This window comes from Labrus mixtus, chromosome 6, assembly GCF_963584025.1.
Source record: "Labrus mixtus chromosome 6, fLabMix1.1, whole genome shotgun sequence".
Classification (NCBI taxonomy): Eukaryota; Metazoa; Chordata; class Actinopteri; order Labriformes; family Labridae; genus Labrus; species Labrus mixtus.
Genome location: NC_083617.1, coordinates 21,738,507 through 21,754,045, shown reverse-complemented (window position 1 = coordinate 21,754,045; position 15,539 = coordinate 21,738,507). Strand labels below are relative to the sequence as shown.

Genomic DNA, 15,539 nt, shown 5'->3' with positions numbered 1-15,539 from the left:
CTGAACTGTCAGCTATTTCCGTCAATGAAAACCAATTTATGTTGTATTTAACTTACTCAGATACTGAACGTATCATTTATTATCCTTTTAAGGAACAGTTTGTTTGAATTTGTGAAACACTTGTTTTTTAGTAATTCTCTGCTTACATAGACCTATTTGATGCTCTTTTGTGTTGCTTTAGTCGGAGCAATCTGGCACAAGAATTCCCTTCGGAATAAATAAAGATCTTTCTTGAGCTTTTTACTACTTTCCTTTAAGTTTTTAATGTTGCCCATTAATAATAATTAACAGGGTTTAATATAGTTCGTCAAAATGAACATTATGAAGATTTCATTGTGATAGCCTTTCTTATAAACCAAACAATACAAATTACCAACATTAATAAATATAGCTCTATAAGTAGGCTAACCTTTACATTACTTCATGATTTAAAATAAATCAATCTAATGATAGAATATGTAATAGCACTTTTTCTTCTTTTAGTACTTATATTTAAAATCAGGACGTATAAACAGTGACCCGGATCTCTTCTAATGTACTGTCTATGAATTCCACACAGTAGAGTTGTCTGCCTCCCTGCTCACAGAAAAATTTGGCGCCACCTTCAGGTCAATATGTTGAACTTTCGAGTTCACTAACCACGTCAATCGGAACACTTGCCACTTAAAATCCCAGACCTGACACACCTCTTGTGGTCAAATCCCTCAGAGCAGGTTGACATGAAGCACCAGTATCCTAACTCTAATACACATCGTAATTACTTTATATTTAGGCTACATTACAAACACACAGACACTCTGTCATCCGGTTGAGTCAGCCTTTATTTTATTTAATTTGTTCATACAAAAAACAGAACATGTTTCTTTATGCAAACGCACTTCATTAGACAAATTCAATATTAAACGCCTTTCACAGTGTATGCATAGCATGCTATGTGTTAACTGTAAACGTATATGTATAAGAATATATGAAACATCACAACAAAAAGAACAATAGATATGAAACAAATGTCAATGTTAGTCTACATGTTTTTGACAAAACATTAAAACTCTAATTTTCATTATTGTATGAAGCTGGCTGTCTTACCTGTCTGCAGAAGATTTGTCTTCAGTGTCAGTGAATCTGCTCAGGTTCAGGCTGGAGAAAGAAACATTCAAAAAAACTGCTGCACTCACACAGATTATTTCCATTCATTGTTAAAACCTGAAAAACCCATAGTCAGACATTTATATGAGACAAATAAACAGCCAGTTGGAGCTTTACTTGGTACATCAAGCTGCAGCAATTCATCACTTCATTATATTAGTTTTATTTAAGATAACAGCAGATCTGCCTCATATATGATTATTTTCGGTAATTCCTCCAAGATGACAGCTTAATGGTCAAACTATAAAAATGTTTGACTTTACAGTTCAAACAACTAAAAATTGCGTAAAAATAACCAATTGATTAACTGACACTTTCAGCTCACATGAAAGAGAACTTGTATTGTGGGAACATAGAGATGGGTTCAGACTATAACATTTCACTGAAATGAAAAAGTATATTTATCAGGTACTTTGAAAACTAGAACCCATCAGCAGTCATTTTTTAGGACGATTTACTTGAATTAATGTCTATATAGATGTCGACATGCAAGTGCAGCTAACAATCCTGTCTTAGATTTAGTTTCTCTGCCTAAACCGACCACATTCTCACTTCTTAAGCTGCCAGTCGGACTGTAAACAATGCAGCGCACGGAAAAGGAAGTCCTCTATTGCTAACCTCCCTTCGCAAGGCAAGATAAGAAAAATTGGCTTTCAATCCAAGAGGCTATAATGGGTAAATAGATAATCAAAGTGTGCATATATTCAGTACAGCATTTGCGAGTTCAAGTGTGACATTGCTTAAATACAACTATTAAACAAGCTGCATATGAAAATAAAATTCATTAGACTGCATCTTCATAGCTATTTCTGTCACTTGAATGGGACTCATCAAATCCATTTTGCTGTAATGTTAATGAACTGCATTCACAAAAAAAAACTGGCCAAGGCAGAGAGATGTACTTAATTGCACCATTTCAGCACTAATAGCCTTTTGTTTAATCAGATGACTTGGTCGGTAGTAACTGAAAATATAGTTGGATTATGAGTCCATTTTCAATGTTGGATGTAAGAAAAGCAACACAACACTGCCGATTGTTTTCATCAACTTTATTAAAACTCTACTTGAAGCAACAAAATTGTACTGACTAGCAGTTTGTTTCTATTTTGACCCACACAGAGATACTAGATACAGTTCAGTGCTTCAAACACATCGGGAGAAGCCTGATGCAGTTTCAAAAAGAATCCCCTTCCGGATCTTCGAACACGTAAGATGCAGTTTTCAAACTAACTGTGCTGTATTTGGTCCATGCTGCCACTTTTCTTTCACCACCTGAACTCTGCATCAGAAACACATTATAATAATTCAAAGAGGAAGAACATAAACATATGAGTCTGAATTGGAATAGAAAAAAAGAAAAAAAAATGATTACATAACTTTACCTGCATGAAGAGGAAGAGGCGATTTAGTCTACGAACGTGACAAAAGACAAAACTGTTTCTGAGGAAGTCCATCTTTCTTCCACTTAGTCCAGACGGAAAGGTGAATATCCATGTGGTCAAAACCTGATCAATTTATTTCACTGACAAAAAGCTGTCAGTTGAGTCTGATATATGCTACATGACCAAAACGTAGGTGGACAGCAGCGTAATGCTGCCTTGAGTGAGAGTTGAAGATGAGATTTTCAAATTTTCTTTCTGAAAATAACAATTCACTGAAACTAAGGTGATGGTCCTAATCATATGGCATATAAAAGAGGTGCATCTCTTGGTTTCAAAAGAGAAGCCAATTCAGAGAAGATTTAAAATCCTTTTTTCCTCTAACTGCCAGCAGGGGAAGGCTCTTTCAGTTGCAAGAAAAGTACAATTCTTTCTATCTCCACTTCTTAAATATAGTCTATGAGCCCAACTTTTTAACTTTAACATTGTATTGAAAGAATGGTGCCATAAGTCATAGGTCTTGCACTTTACACTTCTCATTTCAACACAGATTGGAAGCCACTGAACTGTGACAATTAGATCCAGACCATTTGGGCACATAACCGAGCGTGTAACTTTCAAAAAGCTCCACTGTTGTCCAAAAAGTAGACAATTGAACTCAATTACATTTTTCTTTGCGTTCATTGTGATAGGAAAGACAGGAACACTGACTAGCAACACAACCTAAGAAGTATTACCTCTATGTTCATTGTAACGAGTGCATTTTTTTTTGCATCGGGTTAAATTGTCTGTTTCCATTAAAGTTTCATAAGGGATGTCTACAACAGACGCATCATTTCTTATGTCAGACTGTGAAGGCAGAGGCATGAATCAAATACTCCAATTCTTTGAATTTTTGGTTTGTGTTTCTAAAACAATGTGCCGTAAAACTGAACTGATATCCATCAAAATATTAGACTCTAAAGACCACTGACAACAAAAAGGTATATGACAAACTTGCCAGATGAAGGTTGGTGTTTTAAAAGTCACAAGTCTGTCAGTGTGAGTGCCATTCTCGCCACTTCCAGCTGCCTTTATGTCCAGTAAATGACTGATCTTCTGTACATCTTGGACAAATGGATGTTTGGTGAGTTCCTATTCAAAATTAAAGTCATATTCAAAGTCCAGAGAGGTCATGTCAGAGGGGAGGCCCAAGGTTTCAGGGGTCATCTCCACCATCGGGGGTTCACCTTCACCAGCTGCTGCTTCCCCAGGTTGCAAACCAGGGCCAGAATCTGATGTGTCAAGCCCCTTTGAGTCTGAAGCAGCCGAGTCAGAATCTCCTGAGGCAAGCTCATGCTCAGGCTCAGACTGGCTCTGCTGCTGATGTCGGGTCTGGTATCTGGTTTGGGATCTGGTTTGTCGAACAGGGCGGGCTGCAGCAGTTTTCTTTGTAGGAGTTATTTTGCCTCTAGTTTTTCGGCCTGCTTTGGGTTCAGGAACTGGAACTGTATCAAGATGAGTCTCTGGACAAGCCTGGGGCAGGGTGTCCTGGTTTGTTAGGGGATCAGATTGTGGGTCGGTTTGGATTGGAGATGCTTGTTCTAGCTCAGCATCTGTTCGTGCAGTGATTTGGGAAGCAGGTCTAGAAATCAAGGACTGGTTTTGGGGTGCATTCTGAGCCTCAGACAAGGATGTTCGATTCAGTATAGGTTGGTTGGATTGTGAAGTTGTTTCACAAGGACCACCATCAGGTTTTGGAGCTAGGGTAGGCTGCAACGACCAAACAGATGCAATTTGGATGTCTGATTCTGGCTGGGTTCGGAGACCTGGTGGATTCTTGTCTGTTTCTGGCTGGACTGGAGGACTTGGTGGGGTTTTCTCAGTTATTTGCTGGATTTTAGGACCTGGTGGATTCTTGTCTGTTTCTGTCTGGAATTTGGGACCTGGTGGATTCTTGTCTGTTTCTGGCTGGATTTGGGGACCTGGTGGATTCTTTTTCGTTTCTGTCTGGATTAGGGGGCCTGGTGGATTCTTGTACATTTCTGGCTGGGTTTGGGGACTGGATTTGTTTGAGTCAGGTTGTGGAGCAGTACAGACCACAGCTGGAGGTTGGGACAGACTAACTAACTGATGCTGTGGTTGAGTTTTTAGTACTTGGAGGGTAGAAAGCTCACTTTTATTGGTACTACGCCTATCAGCTTTTGTGTCTGTTGCTGTTTTGGTGACAGTTGAGGAGTTTGATTTACCAACACTACTATAGAATATGTCAAATAAGTCCTTGGCCTTGGCAGCAGCCAGGGTACTCTTAAGTTTCTCAGACTTTTGAGCTCCTTCACTAATTTTCATAAAAGGTGGAGGCTTAACAAACACAGTACGTGTTTGCTCACTCTCTGGTACACCAGGAGCTGCCACATCAGACACGATTTTTATCATTGTTGGCTGTGAAGGTTTAAACACAGAAGGGGCAGAGGTGGTTACAGATGACGATGCAGTGGTAGCCTGAAATGGCAAAGGTTTATAATCTGATGGCACAAGCTTTGCGTCAATTTGAGAAGGTTTAGAAACTGGGGGTGCAGGTTGAACCTCGAATGGTGGAGGTTTTGAAATGGGTTGTGGGGGTTTGACCTCAGGCATTGCAGATTTAGAAACAGGTGGTGCAGGATTGGCTTGAAATGGGACAGGTCCAAAGACTGGTGGATCAGTTTTAGGCTTAAAAGACTCAGGTCCTGATGCTTGGGAAATAGCTTTTACACCAACTACCTGAGGTTCAGCCTTCGATGTTGCATGCATTGGTATGTATGGTAAACTAACAGTATTTGCAAGTTCATTTAATGTTGGTAAGTCTTTAGGAGAAGGCCCTTGTAAAGATGTGTTTTGGGGTCTGATGGAGAGGAAGGTATTAAGAGGGGCAGGTTTACCCGTCATTGCTGCTTTCCGCATTACTGCTGCTGGTGCAGGCAGGTTTGGCCTTATTCTTCCTCTGTTGCCAGTGTTTGACACCCAGGGAGAAGGCACTGTCTGATGACCACTAAGCTTCTGGGCAATCTCCTTAGCAACAGCCATAGATTTAGCAAAAGAATCTTCCACCGATGCAGGTTCCTGCATTGAAGCATCTTCGTCATCCTTGACGAACTCTGCAGCTGCTTTCTGTGCCTCCTTTGCCAGAACATTCTCCTTCTTTTTCCATGTGAACCTTCCGAATGAAGTGGTTGGAGTGGGGGTAGCTGGTTTGCCTGCTTCCAGACTCTGCTTGCGAAGCTTTGCCCTCATGGCAGGGCTGGGTCCACAGAAGACTTTGGGCAGGTCATAGGGCTTTGTTGGAGGTTCAGCCTTGCTAACCTCTGGTTTTGCTGCTGGTTTCTCTGGTTCAAGTTTTCTAAAAGCTTCCCTTTCCACTTTAGGTTTACCTTCCTCTCTGTCATTCTTGGATCTGAAATCTGAAGATTTACCATATTTATACCGACTCTCGTCGTTTCTCGGCCCATATTTTGGATGGTCATATTTGTCATCCTCATCCTTGCGATATCGATAACGGAATTCTTCTTCTCTGCCATATTTGTATCGGTCTTCTTCTCTTTTGCTGTATTTATCAGCCTCCTCTTCTTCTCTGTTGTAGCGGTATTTATCATCCTTTTTGATGAATTTATACTTTTCACTTTCATCTTTTTTGTTGTAGATAGGCCTCTCCCCATCTGAGCTTTTTGGATCTTTAAAATCCTGCTCTTTCTTGCCTGGCTTTGTTTTTCCCTCCTGTTCTTCCTTTTTTACTTTAAGTTTCTCCTCCTTCTGAAGAGTGTCATCTGTTTCCTTCTTTCTGTCCTTTTCCTTTTTCTCCTTTTTGTGTTTGGACTTTTCCTCCTTGTCGTTGTTGCCCTTCTCACTGTCCTCATGTTTGCGTTTCTTTCCACTTGTCTCTAAGGTCAGCCCTGCCTGTCGATCAAGGTTCCTCCTCTGTTCATACAATGGATTCTCATACATTTGTTTCTGATGGAGGAGGCAAAACAGAAAATAAAGACAAAGATGAAATTGCATCAAAAACACTTCCATTCTTGTAACCACAACATCTATTAAGGAAGAACAACTGAAATAATGTACATACTAACTCATAATGAGTTATGCACGTCATTTATAAGCTCACAATATTCTCACAAGTACCTAAGCGCAATATTCAAATGAAAATCTTTGGATACTGCTTTGGTATGTCAAGTGGCTGCACAATTTTTTGTTTCACTTTCCATTTACACTTCCACACAATGTTATTGTAAGAAAATAACAGTTCTTCCTTTTTTGCATTGCTAGTGATATACATCTAAATATGTATGATGTATTTTTTGGAGGGCCAGCAAATTGTTCCTACAGTTTAACAACTTTCAAAACTTTTTTCCCCAAATGTTTTAACTACTAGAATGGGTGCTTTGGACAGTAATAACCTTTAATATTTTTTTCATGAGAGGTTTCTAAATATTCAAAATCACGTTCTGTGGTTAGTTGCTTTTCATTGCTGAAAAAGGTAAATAATGCTTTCCTGATATCTACCTTAAAAACAACCCAACTATTACAGATCACATTTGTTAAACCGCCTAATTTGTAGTGACCAAGGGATGTATTTTTTTTAATGCATTTTTTTACCCAAAGACTTCAACTTTTTATTAAGCTTATTTGTCTGACAGGAAGCTTGACAAAGTAAATATGACACTAGTTAAAGGAGTTGCCTGAAAAATTCACTCCACTAACTCTGCAGTCATTTAGCTGTCTGAAACCAATGGTTTGTACCTAAAGGGACAACGTCTTCTTCCAGTGTCTCCTTTGGATAACCTGGACTCTTTTTAAAAGTCATTTGTCTTTTCAGACATAAAATGTACAACTAAGAAGCCAAAAACATTAGAGAGGAAATCCTTTCCAATCCACAATTTAATCTGTTTGCAAATAGCATCCTGGAGTTATCTGGTGTGATTTTTCTACTATGCATGTTTATCCAAATCTGGCGATTTTCTGCTTTAACTGTTATACCTTGTAGTTTTCATTGTGGGTATGTGTGGTGACATGCTCTTCTGCACAGATGGCGTCTCCATAAAACTCTTTGCACAAGAGGCAGAAGAATCCTCTGACAGGCAGCAAGAACTCCGAGCCTGCAGCAAAACACAAGCGACACAATTTCAACCCTCTAGTGGTGATAAATTAACTGTCAATCATGTTTACCTGGTGGATGTCTCGACTGCAAGTACCTATCAGAACAGGAAGTGGTTAGAGAAGGAACATCTCATTATACAAATATTTGAAAACAGATGATGTATACTGAAAAGTGCATACTGCTCAGTAATACCAGGGTTCCTACAGGAAGTGGAGGTCATGAGTAGCCTGACACATCAGCACTTTTCCAATGTGTTAAGTTGAGACATGAAAAACAAATGAATTGACATCAGAGACGTGTGGACGGGAGTCTCCTCTGTGGTATCGATGAGTCTGTCACTTCGTTAAAATGTTTTCATTAAGGAGATAGAAAAAGTGCAGCAGAGATCCATATTGAGCTCCACCTGGAATCAGAAGACGGCTTACAAAATTCAGCGGGTCATTGGGGGAAAAAAAAACGTGATGATGACTTTGAAGGAAAATGATGACAGTAAAACACAAAATACCTTTGGCTGGTTTAGTAAGCTTCTCTACTGATGAAGTGTTCTTTGCGATTTTGGTAGGTGTGGGAGCCCACGGCCGGTCGTATGGATCCAGAGTCTGTAAAAAGAACATGATATTTAAATGTTAAAAGAACCTACATATAAGCACTGTTCGTGCAAGAATATCAAACCAACCTCATTTCAGAGCAGAAAAGAAAAAGAACAATCAAAATGAAGATACGATATTGTACATCTGACATGAGGACAAAGACATTTTGTGAAAATGTATGAAAAATGAAAACTATGACAAACCTTGCGATGCGTTTTGTTGTGCAAGTGCGTGAAAAAATCAAACATGGAACCAGAGGTGACGTTACAGTTTTTGCACCAGTGGTTTCCAGCATCATAGTAATCAAATGGATCTGGCGGTGGGGTTGGAGGCGGTGCGCTGACAGGTGTCTTGTCCAAGGATGGTCTTCTTGGCGCCAACGGTGGTTCCACTGAGGTCTGCCAAGAAACAAAGATGGTGGAATGTCAATATGGCTGAAACAAGCCAACACAGTCAGGATTCACACAGGAAAAAAAACAAACATCTCAGCTCCACAATATTTGAAAGGATAAAAGTTTCTTACCTTTGTTGAATTTCAGCCTCGAAGACGCAAGTTGTATTTTGCAAAATTCCGACCATCGCTTTTATACCGAGTGTAACATTTGATTCACATTCTAAAGTTTAAGCTCAGTTCTAAAGTCACAACAAGTAAAAAACATAATAAAATGGGTCAAAATGTTGAATACTTTAGACCATATCCTGTTCTCCCTTTACCTTTCTGTTTTTTTTACTTTAGTTGTAAAGACTTTCCGCCACATCGTATTACTGAGTATATTTATGTTCAAGGTTTAAGATTATTAAGTCTTGTCAGGTTTTAAAATAATACTGTCTGCAGATTCCGCTGTAGGATGAAAAAAACTCAAATTTTTTAAAATAGTATGGTGGGTGTAGTAAAAGAAAACCGAAAAGCTCAGCAGAGTAAAACACTGCCGGCACAGCTGTTTCAAATTAAAAGCCTTTTAGTCTTTTAAATAACACAATCCGTCCATTTCCTAAGAGGCCTTTAATGTGAGAAGGCTGATTAATTCACCAAACGTTCTTACCCAATTAGCTTGCTTTACTCGAAAGCTGCCAACTTGGAGGTTCACACAAAAAGTCGCCACAAACTGTACAACTATGAAGTGTTAGTTTCTGTCCCTTTGCACAAAGGGAAACATTGAATGATAAAGGAGGAAGTGCTAAAGCTTCACTGTCGGTGTTCTTTTGAGCATTCTTGCTGCAACATGTTTCAACTGCGGCTTAGCAGTGAGGCAGAATGACGTCAAATAAGCAACAAACTTGAACGCGAAGTAAAATGATGTATAAAAGTAGCATCAACATAAAGCAGACACACGGTTTTCAACAGGTAAATTAATACCAATTCTTTAAGCTTAGCTTCACATTTTTTCTGTTTGCATCATAAATTCTATCCATCCCTTTGACTGATAACTCTGAAATAAGCTGACTAAACATAATCCTTTATGTTGAACACGTACATAAATCAACATGCTGATAATTGAGGAGATATTTACGTACAAGTAAACACGGAGTAGTGAGCCCTAGCTATGATTCAGAACAGAAATTCTTTCTGAACTAATTTCTGTTTTACCTCCTCTGCAGATCTTTGTACCTTTATGGTGGAACTGTTGGCTGTCTGTCTTCTCTCTGGACTCTTATCAGCCAACCGTTTCTTCTTCTCTGGTGGGGGCAGCTTTGGTGGCTGGTTCTCCGGTTCCTCAGGTTCCTCGGGTTGCTTGCCCGTCTTGCGTGGTCGGTCAGACGGGTTCAAGCCTAGGATTAGTGCTACCTTGTCGATTTCGCTGCGTTTCTTCTCGGCAGTCTCGTGCTCTTTGCGCAGGTTTGAGATCTGAGTCATGACCTCCTCTTGCAGGCGGCTGATCTCCTGCAGCAGGGGGTCTTTGTGCCCGTCCTTCTCCCGACGCTTCTTTCTGAGGAGCTCACCTGGGAATATGAAAACATGTCTACATCGATAACGGGGTACCCAGTAATTTGTCATCTTAACTAAACACTCTTTTGATCACCTTAACAGTCTTCATGTCAAGTCTAATGTTTTGCCTGTAACACTTGTGTTTTAGTGCTTTTAACAGCATGTGAATGACTAACATCTGGACCGAAGATCATTGGGCAGGTGAACAACATGTCTATGTTCACGCCTCTGTGTGAGCTCACCTTGTTGCTTTCTGAGTCTCTCCAGCTCCTTCATCAGATATTCTTTTTTCTTCATCCTGGTCTCCCTCTCCTGTTTCAGCTTCTCTCTCTCCTCCAGAACCTGAATACAGACAAAAAAAAAATCCTCTCAGCTGACGGTAAATACGCCTATCTGCCTGAAGCTGAACCAGGTTGTCACTTTCATCCATGGCTCAATGTTATCAATGAGGATCAAACCTTCTGTTTCTGGCTCTCGTTGTTCTGCTCCTCTGAAACGGTCCTGTCATGGCTGCTTACTTTACAGCTTCCCTTCGCCACGTCCTGAACAGAGCTCTTTCCCAGCCCTGCCAACACAACAACCAACACCGGTTACACGTCATTTTGCAACAACTACATGAAAACAAACATCTAGTAACAACTGCTTACCTTTGAGTTGATCCTGACATTTTAACTTACATGATATGTTTCAAGAGTGATTTACTTTTTATTATTGAATCACTAAACGCTATTCCTTTCTTGTTTCATTAACAGTTTCAAACCTAAACACAGGCTGTTTGTCACCTGATACTGACTTCTTCTGCTCTGAGGTTTACCTTAATGATGACCTGGGTCTGGATTTGTCAATCACTAACAACCCTAAACTAATAGATTTGAGATACAACTAACTGGTAATAAACACATATGTCATTGTAAATATCTTTCACACATATTTAAATGTGACCGCTCAAATGGACCCCCAGCTGAACTTGCGGTTTCCTGCTGCTGTTTCTACATCACTAACAGGTTCTAAAAGGTGGAATATTCCTTTAATAAAGGATCACCTTGAATAAACTGACCTTTGGCCCCTGGCTCAGGGGTTGGCTTGTTGTATTGCTGATTGTACGGCAGCGTTGGGGGGAACTCCTCGGGGCCAGTCTGGGGAGGCACTGTCATAGGGGGTGGGTACATGGGTGGCCACTGCTGGTGCATGTAGGGATGATAGTTTCCATACTGGCCATACCCTGGCGGGGGGTAGTTTGGGGGTATCATGCTGTGGACCTGTGAGGGGGGGTATGTGGGTATGGGCACCCCGGGGTGAGAGGGAACTGTGTTGGGGTCAGTCGTTTGTGTCAGCTGCTGTGGTGGCAGCTTAGGCGGCGGCTGGGGCAGAGCTGCCTCGCTCCGCCCAGCCTTCATCTCCTTCACGTCTCTGTCTTTGTCTTTGTGTGACTTGGGTGGAGCAGAGCTCTTCCTGTTGCTGTTATTGCTGCTCCAGCTTGCTCCCCTGCCACGGCTGTGACTCCTGCTGCTACTACTGCTGGAGCTGCCGCTATGGCTCCTCCTCCTGCGGCCCCGGCTTTGCCGACTGTCGTCAGAGCTGTCAGAAGAGTACCGTCTGCGCGTTGGTGTCTTTGGTGGGGGCTTGTTACCATGGAGACGCTCTTTGGTCCTGGCAGCCATCTTGCTAATCTCAGTCACACCAAGGTCCAGGCCGATGGTCTTCAGCAGGTCCTGGATCTTCTCATACTCCTCAACCGCCTGACGCTCACCCTCCTCAAGAGGCTCTGTCCCCGGAGGGTAGGCAGGATTCGATACCTGGATCTTGATGTTCTGTTCTGGGCTGATGGTGGGCCGGCTCGCGTACCTCATGTCCGCCTCCCCCATTGTGGGGGGAACTGAAAGGTGAGGGGAGGCCCCTTGTGGGAGGCCATACATCTGACTGCTGACAGCCATCTGTGGAGGGTAGTCTCCATACAGTGCATCTTCTGTCACGTCTCCGTACAGATCCAGCCCGTGGTGCCTGAGTGGCTCAGACGAGGGCGGTGGTTTTTGCTCCTCAGCGTCTCCATACAGGAACTTCTCCTCGTCATCGATGTCATCTTCATTCTTCTCCGGAGCGTTGCCCCCTTCTGCCTGCCCCCCAAGCAGGTTCAGGATTTCCTTGATCTCAGCATCCAGGCCAGCCCGGTGAGCCATGTGTGGGTCCGAGCGCAGCTCTGACAACATGGTGGCAACCATGTGAGGCTCCATGCCTTTAACAGCCTGCAGCAACTGCTCAGCCACCCGAGACAAGCTGGAGCTCTCACCTCGGGGAGAGTCCAAGCTCTGGAACACAAAGACAGGGCAAAGTGATGCCTCCATGCACACCTCGTACAGCTGTGATGACATCATGACCAGAGTGGGATAACCTTTATGTTAAATTAGTGACTCTTATTGAGAATCTGCTGCATTTTATATCAATTAAACTGATCACTTTATCTAGAACAGAGCAAATGAAATTATTGTTTAATTTTCAACAACAGATTGTTATTTTTGGCTGATATTAGGGAGATATTTTACACCTAATGACACACACAAGATTTATTTGTGTTTTTATTACATGATAATTATAGAAATTGAAGACGCAAAAATGTCACCTGTCCTGCAACAACTTATATACATAAACTTAAACTATACTTAGCCTTTATTCCACTATCCAGCTTTTTTACATTTAAAACAGATTCATAGAGGTTTTGTTTATCAAAATGAAACAAAGCTAGATATTCCTGATCAGAATTACTAACTGGCACACATCTGCATCTCTGTCAGAAACGTTATTTAAATGTGATGGTAATGCAGGTGTTTTGTTAGAGGATTTACCCGCAGTGAAGGCGAGTCCTCTGAGTCGTTGCGTTTCTTCAGGATAGATTTGGTGGGTTGACCCAGCATCTCCTCCAGCTCCTTCCTGCGTCGAGCTGTCTCTAGCTCTTTGAATTCTATTCTGGATTTCTTGTCGCTGTCATCGTTGCTGCTGGAGCTCGAGCTGCTGCTCACACTGCGGCTCCTTTGCCTGCTCTTACTGCGACCCCGGCTCGCTGCCTTGCTGTAGCCCCGCCCCGGGCTCCGACCTCGTGACCTAGACCTGGACCTAGTTCGAGACCGGCTGCGGGGACGACTTTTGCTCCTGCCCCGGCTCTTGGCCCGGCTCCGATCTGGACTGCGGCTTTTGCTCCGACCTCGACTCTTGGCCCTGCTCCTATCCGGGCTGCGACTGTGGCTGCGGGGACGGCTCTTGCTCCTCGCCCGACTCTTGCTACGTCCTCGACTCTTGGCCCGGCTTCGGTCCGGACTCCGCTCTCGGCTGCCAGGTCGGCTACGGCCTCGGCTTCTGCTTCGCTCATACGCGGGACGAAGGGGGTAGTCTCTGCACAAAAACAGGACTCTTACTGAATATATACTGTATAACTAATTACATCCTTAAATGTTCTTAAATACCTCAGCATTCACGTGACAAAGCTTTTTTCCCCAACACCAGATGCAAAAAAATACTGTTTTTACTTACTTACTCTAAATAAACAGTACCTTTCATGGTGGCGTGGGGGGGCAGAGCCAGAAGGTCCTGTTAGCTCATTGCCAACAGTGATGAGCAAGTTGTGATCAAGGGGAACAGGTCCACGTGGTGATGGAGACCTCTGCAACACATGTACACAAAGATACCTGCTGCAGAAGTCGTTCACACTTATTGATCACACTTATTGATCACACTTTTATGTCAGGTTGTCTTGCTGCTTCATTACACAGTATTATCATCCCTGCGGCTGCTGTCCTGTACAGACATCTTAGTGCCCTAGATACCCACCAGGTGGGACTTTCTGTCCCTCCACCTGTATCCTTTATAATCAACTTTAAATACCACAAGAACATACATAAAACGCCAGTTGCTTTTACATTTGAATGGGTTTAGTTAACAATCAAATATGACAAGAACTGAGAAGCTATAACCACAAAGTATTTGCAATTTGACCACTTTTCCCTAAAACAACAATACAGATGACCTTCTGTCAATTGAGTAATTGATTCATGGACTGAAACTCCGGACCGACCAGAGCTTCAGTGAATACAAATATGGACAATTAATTAATTCAACAGTGAGTTGACTGAATGTACTTTTCATCTTGTTTCACTTTCAACCTTAAATCACGTCGTAAGTTGCACAATTCTCAACACATTTTGGAGGTGGTGTTCTGGGCCACATAGACATGTTATACAGGAAACACATTTCGGTTCTTCAATAATAAAAAAATAAGTCAGCTAGATAACTACTCCATCATTTAGAGAATGTAATCTGCCATTCATTTAGTTGACATGTATTGCATACATAAAGATGTTATATCAGATATTTGTACATCAACATTCAAGTGAACACAAACGAAAAGGGTAGGTTTACTTTTAGCTGCACGTTGTGTTTTTGAGAAAGGACCAAGAAGTTAAACTTGGACATTTATGGATTTAAGTCATTTATATTTTATAGTATGTGCTGGTCAGGAAAATATAAGAATTGAAGCTAAAACGTAGGCCTCACAACAACTGAAGTGCTACACACAATGGACAAGGAAGGCTGCAGAAAATCAGCACTATTTTGAAAGTAGTTTGGTTTAACTAATGGATGTTACTAAATCTGTCGGACAGTGTTCACATCATCAAGAGAAAGTCACGTTGAATAATCAGAGTTCTGAGGGAAATATTTTCTTTCACTTTAAGCCACATTTTGAGGCTGATGGGACTCACGTCTCTCGGTGGACCACCGGCCCAGTACTCTCCGCTTGGGTGACTTCCTGATGGGGGGGAAGGGTACCTCCTGCGCGGCGGAGAGCGACGGTAGGATTCTTGGTGACCATGGTCTGGATATCCAGGATGGTACGGAGCCCTGGGCCGGCCCCTGTCGTCTCTGTAACCTGGTGCCGGGTAAGGCCTAGACGGCGGCGGCCTGTAGCCCCCTCTCGGTGGCGGTCGACCGCGGTACATTTCCCGCAAAAACGCTTTTGCTCTCCGCGGTTAAACAGCTGCCATTTGCAGTCTTTATTTAATGCAAGACACAAATTTACGGACGCTTCTCCTTAATGCTCGGTCAAATTATGAAGGTATTTTCTAAAAAAAACTCGGTTCTCGAGTCTGTCTCTCCATACACACAATGATAATTTCTTCTTCTACTGAACGAGATACACAGATGCTGCCCCCTACAGTAGTAATACAGTATGACGACTTTTGATCCCAACCCCAAATATCAAATTATTTTAGTAACTAGGCTACGCTTGAGCCCTTTTAACCCCATCTCATGATACTATACATGTCGTTAAAATTGTATAAAAACAATGATACCCTTGAATTAATTTCATGTTTGAATATCCTCACGCTGTACTTTAC

The 15,539-nt window shown here is 42.0% G+C and overlaps 1 protein-coding gene and 1 long non-coding RNA gene across 2 annotated transcripts; both read right to left on the bottom strand.

Moving 5' to 3' along the window:
• Positions 1 to 2,180: 2,180 nt before the first annotated feature.
• Positions 2,181 to 2,875, bottom strand: LOC132975734 (uncharacterized). The gene is made up of 2 exons (XR_009673297.1): positions 2,529 to 2,875; positions 2,181 to 2,425 (listed from the first exon to the last, which is right to left on the bottom strand). It is a non-coding gene; the product is annotated as an uncharacterized LOC132975734 (long non-coding RNA).
• A 49-nt stretch (positions 2,876 to 2,924) lies between these two features.
• On the bottom strand, positions 2,925 to 15,310 carry znf318 (zinc finger protein 318). The gene is made up of 11 exons (XM_061040496.1): positions 14,904 to 15,310; positions 13,698 to 13,807; positions 12,996 to 13,539; positions 11,213 to 12,461; positions 10,614 to 10,720; positions 10,398 to 10,497; positions 9,838 to 10,169; positions 8,432 to 8,626; positions 8,144 to 8,237; positions 7,518 to 7,636; positions 2,925 to 6,491 (listed from the first exon to the last, which is right to left on the bottom strand). Exons 1-11 carry the CDS (start codon positions 15,138 to 15,140, stop codon positions 3,660 to 3,662), a joined length of 5,919 nt encoding a protein of 1,972 aa, XP_060896479.1. The 5' UTR covers positions 15,141 to 15,310; the 3' UTR covers positions 2,925 to 3,659.
• Between the last annotated feature and the right edge of the window lie 229 nt (positions 15,311 to 15,539).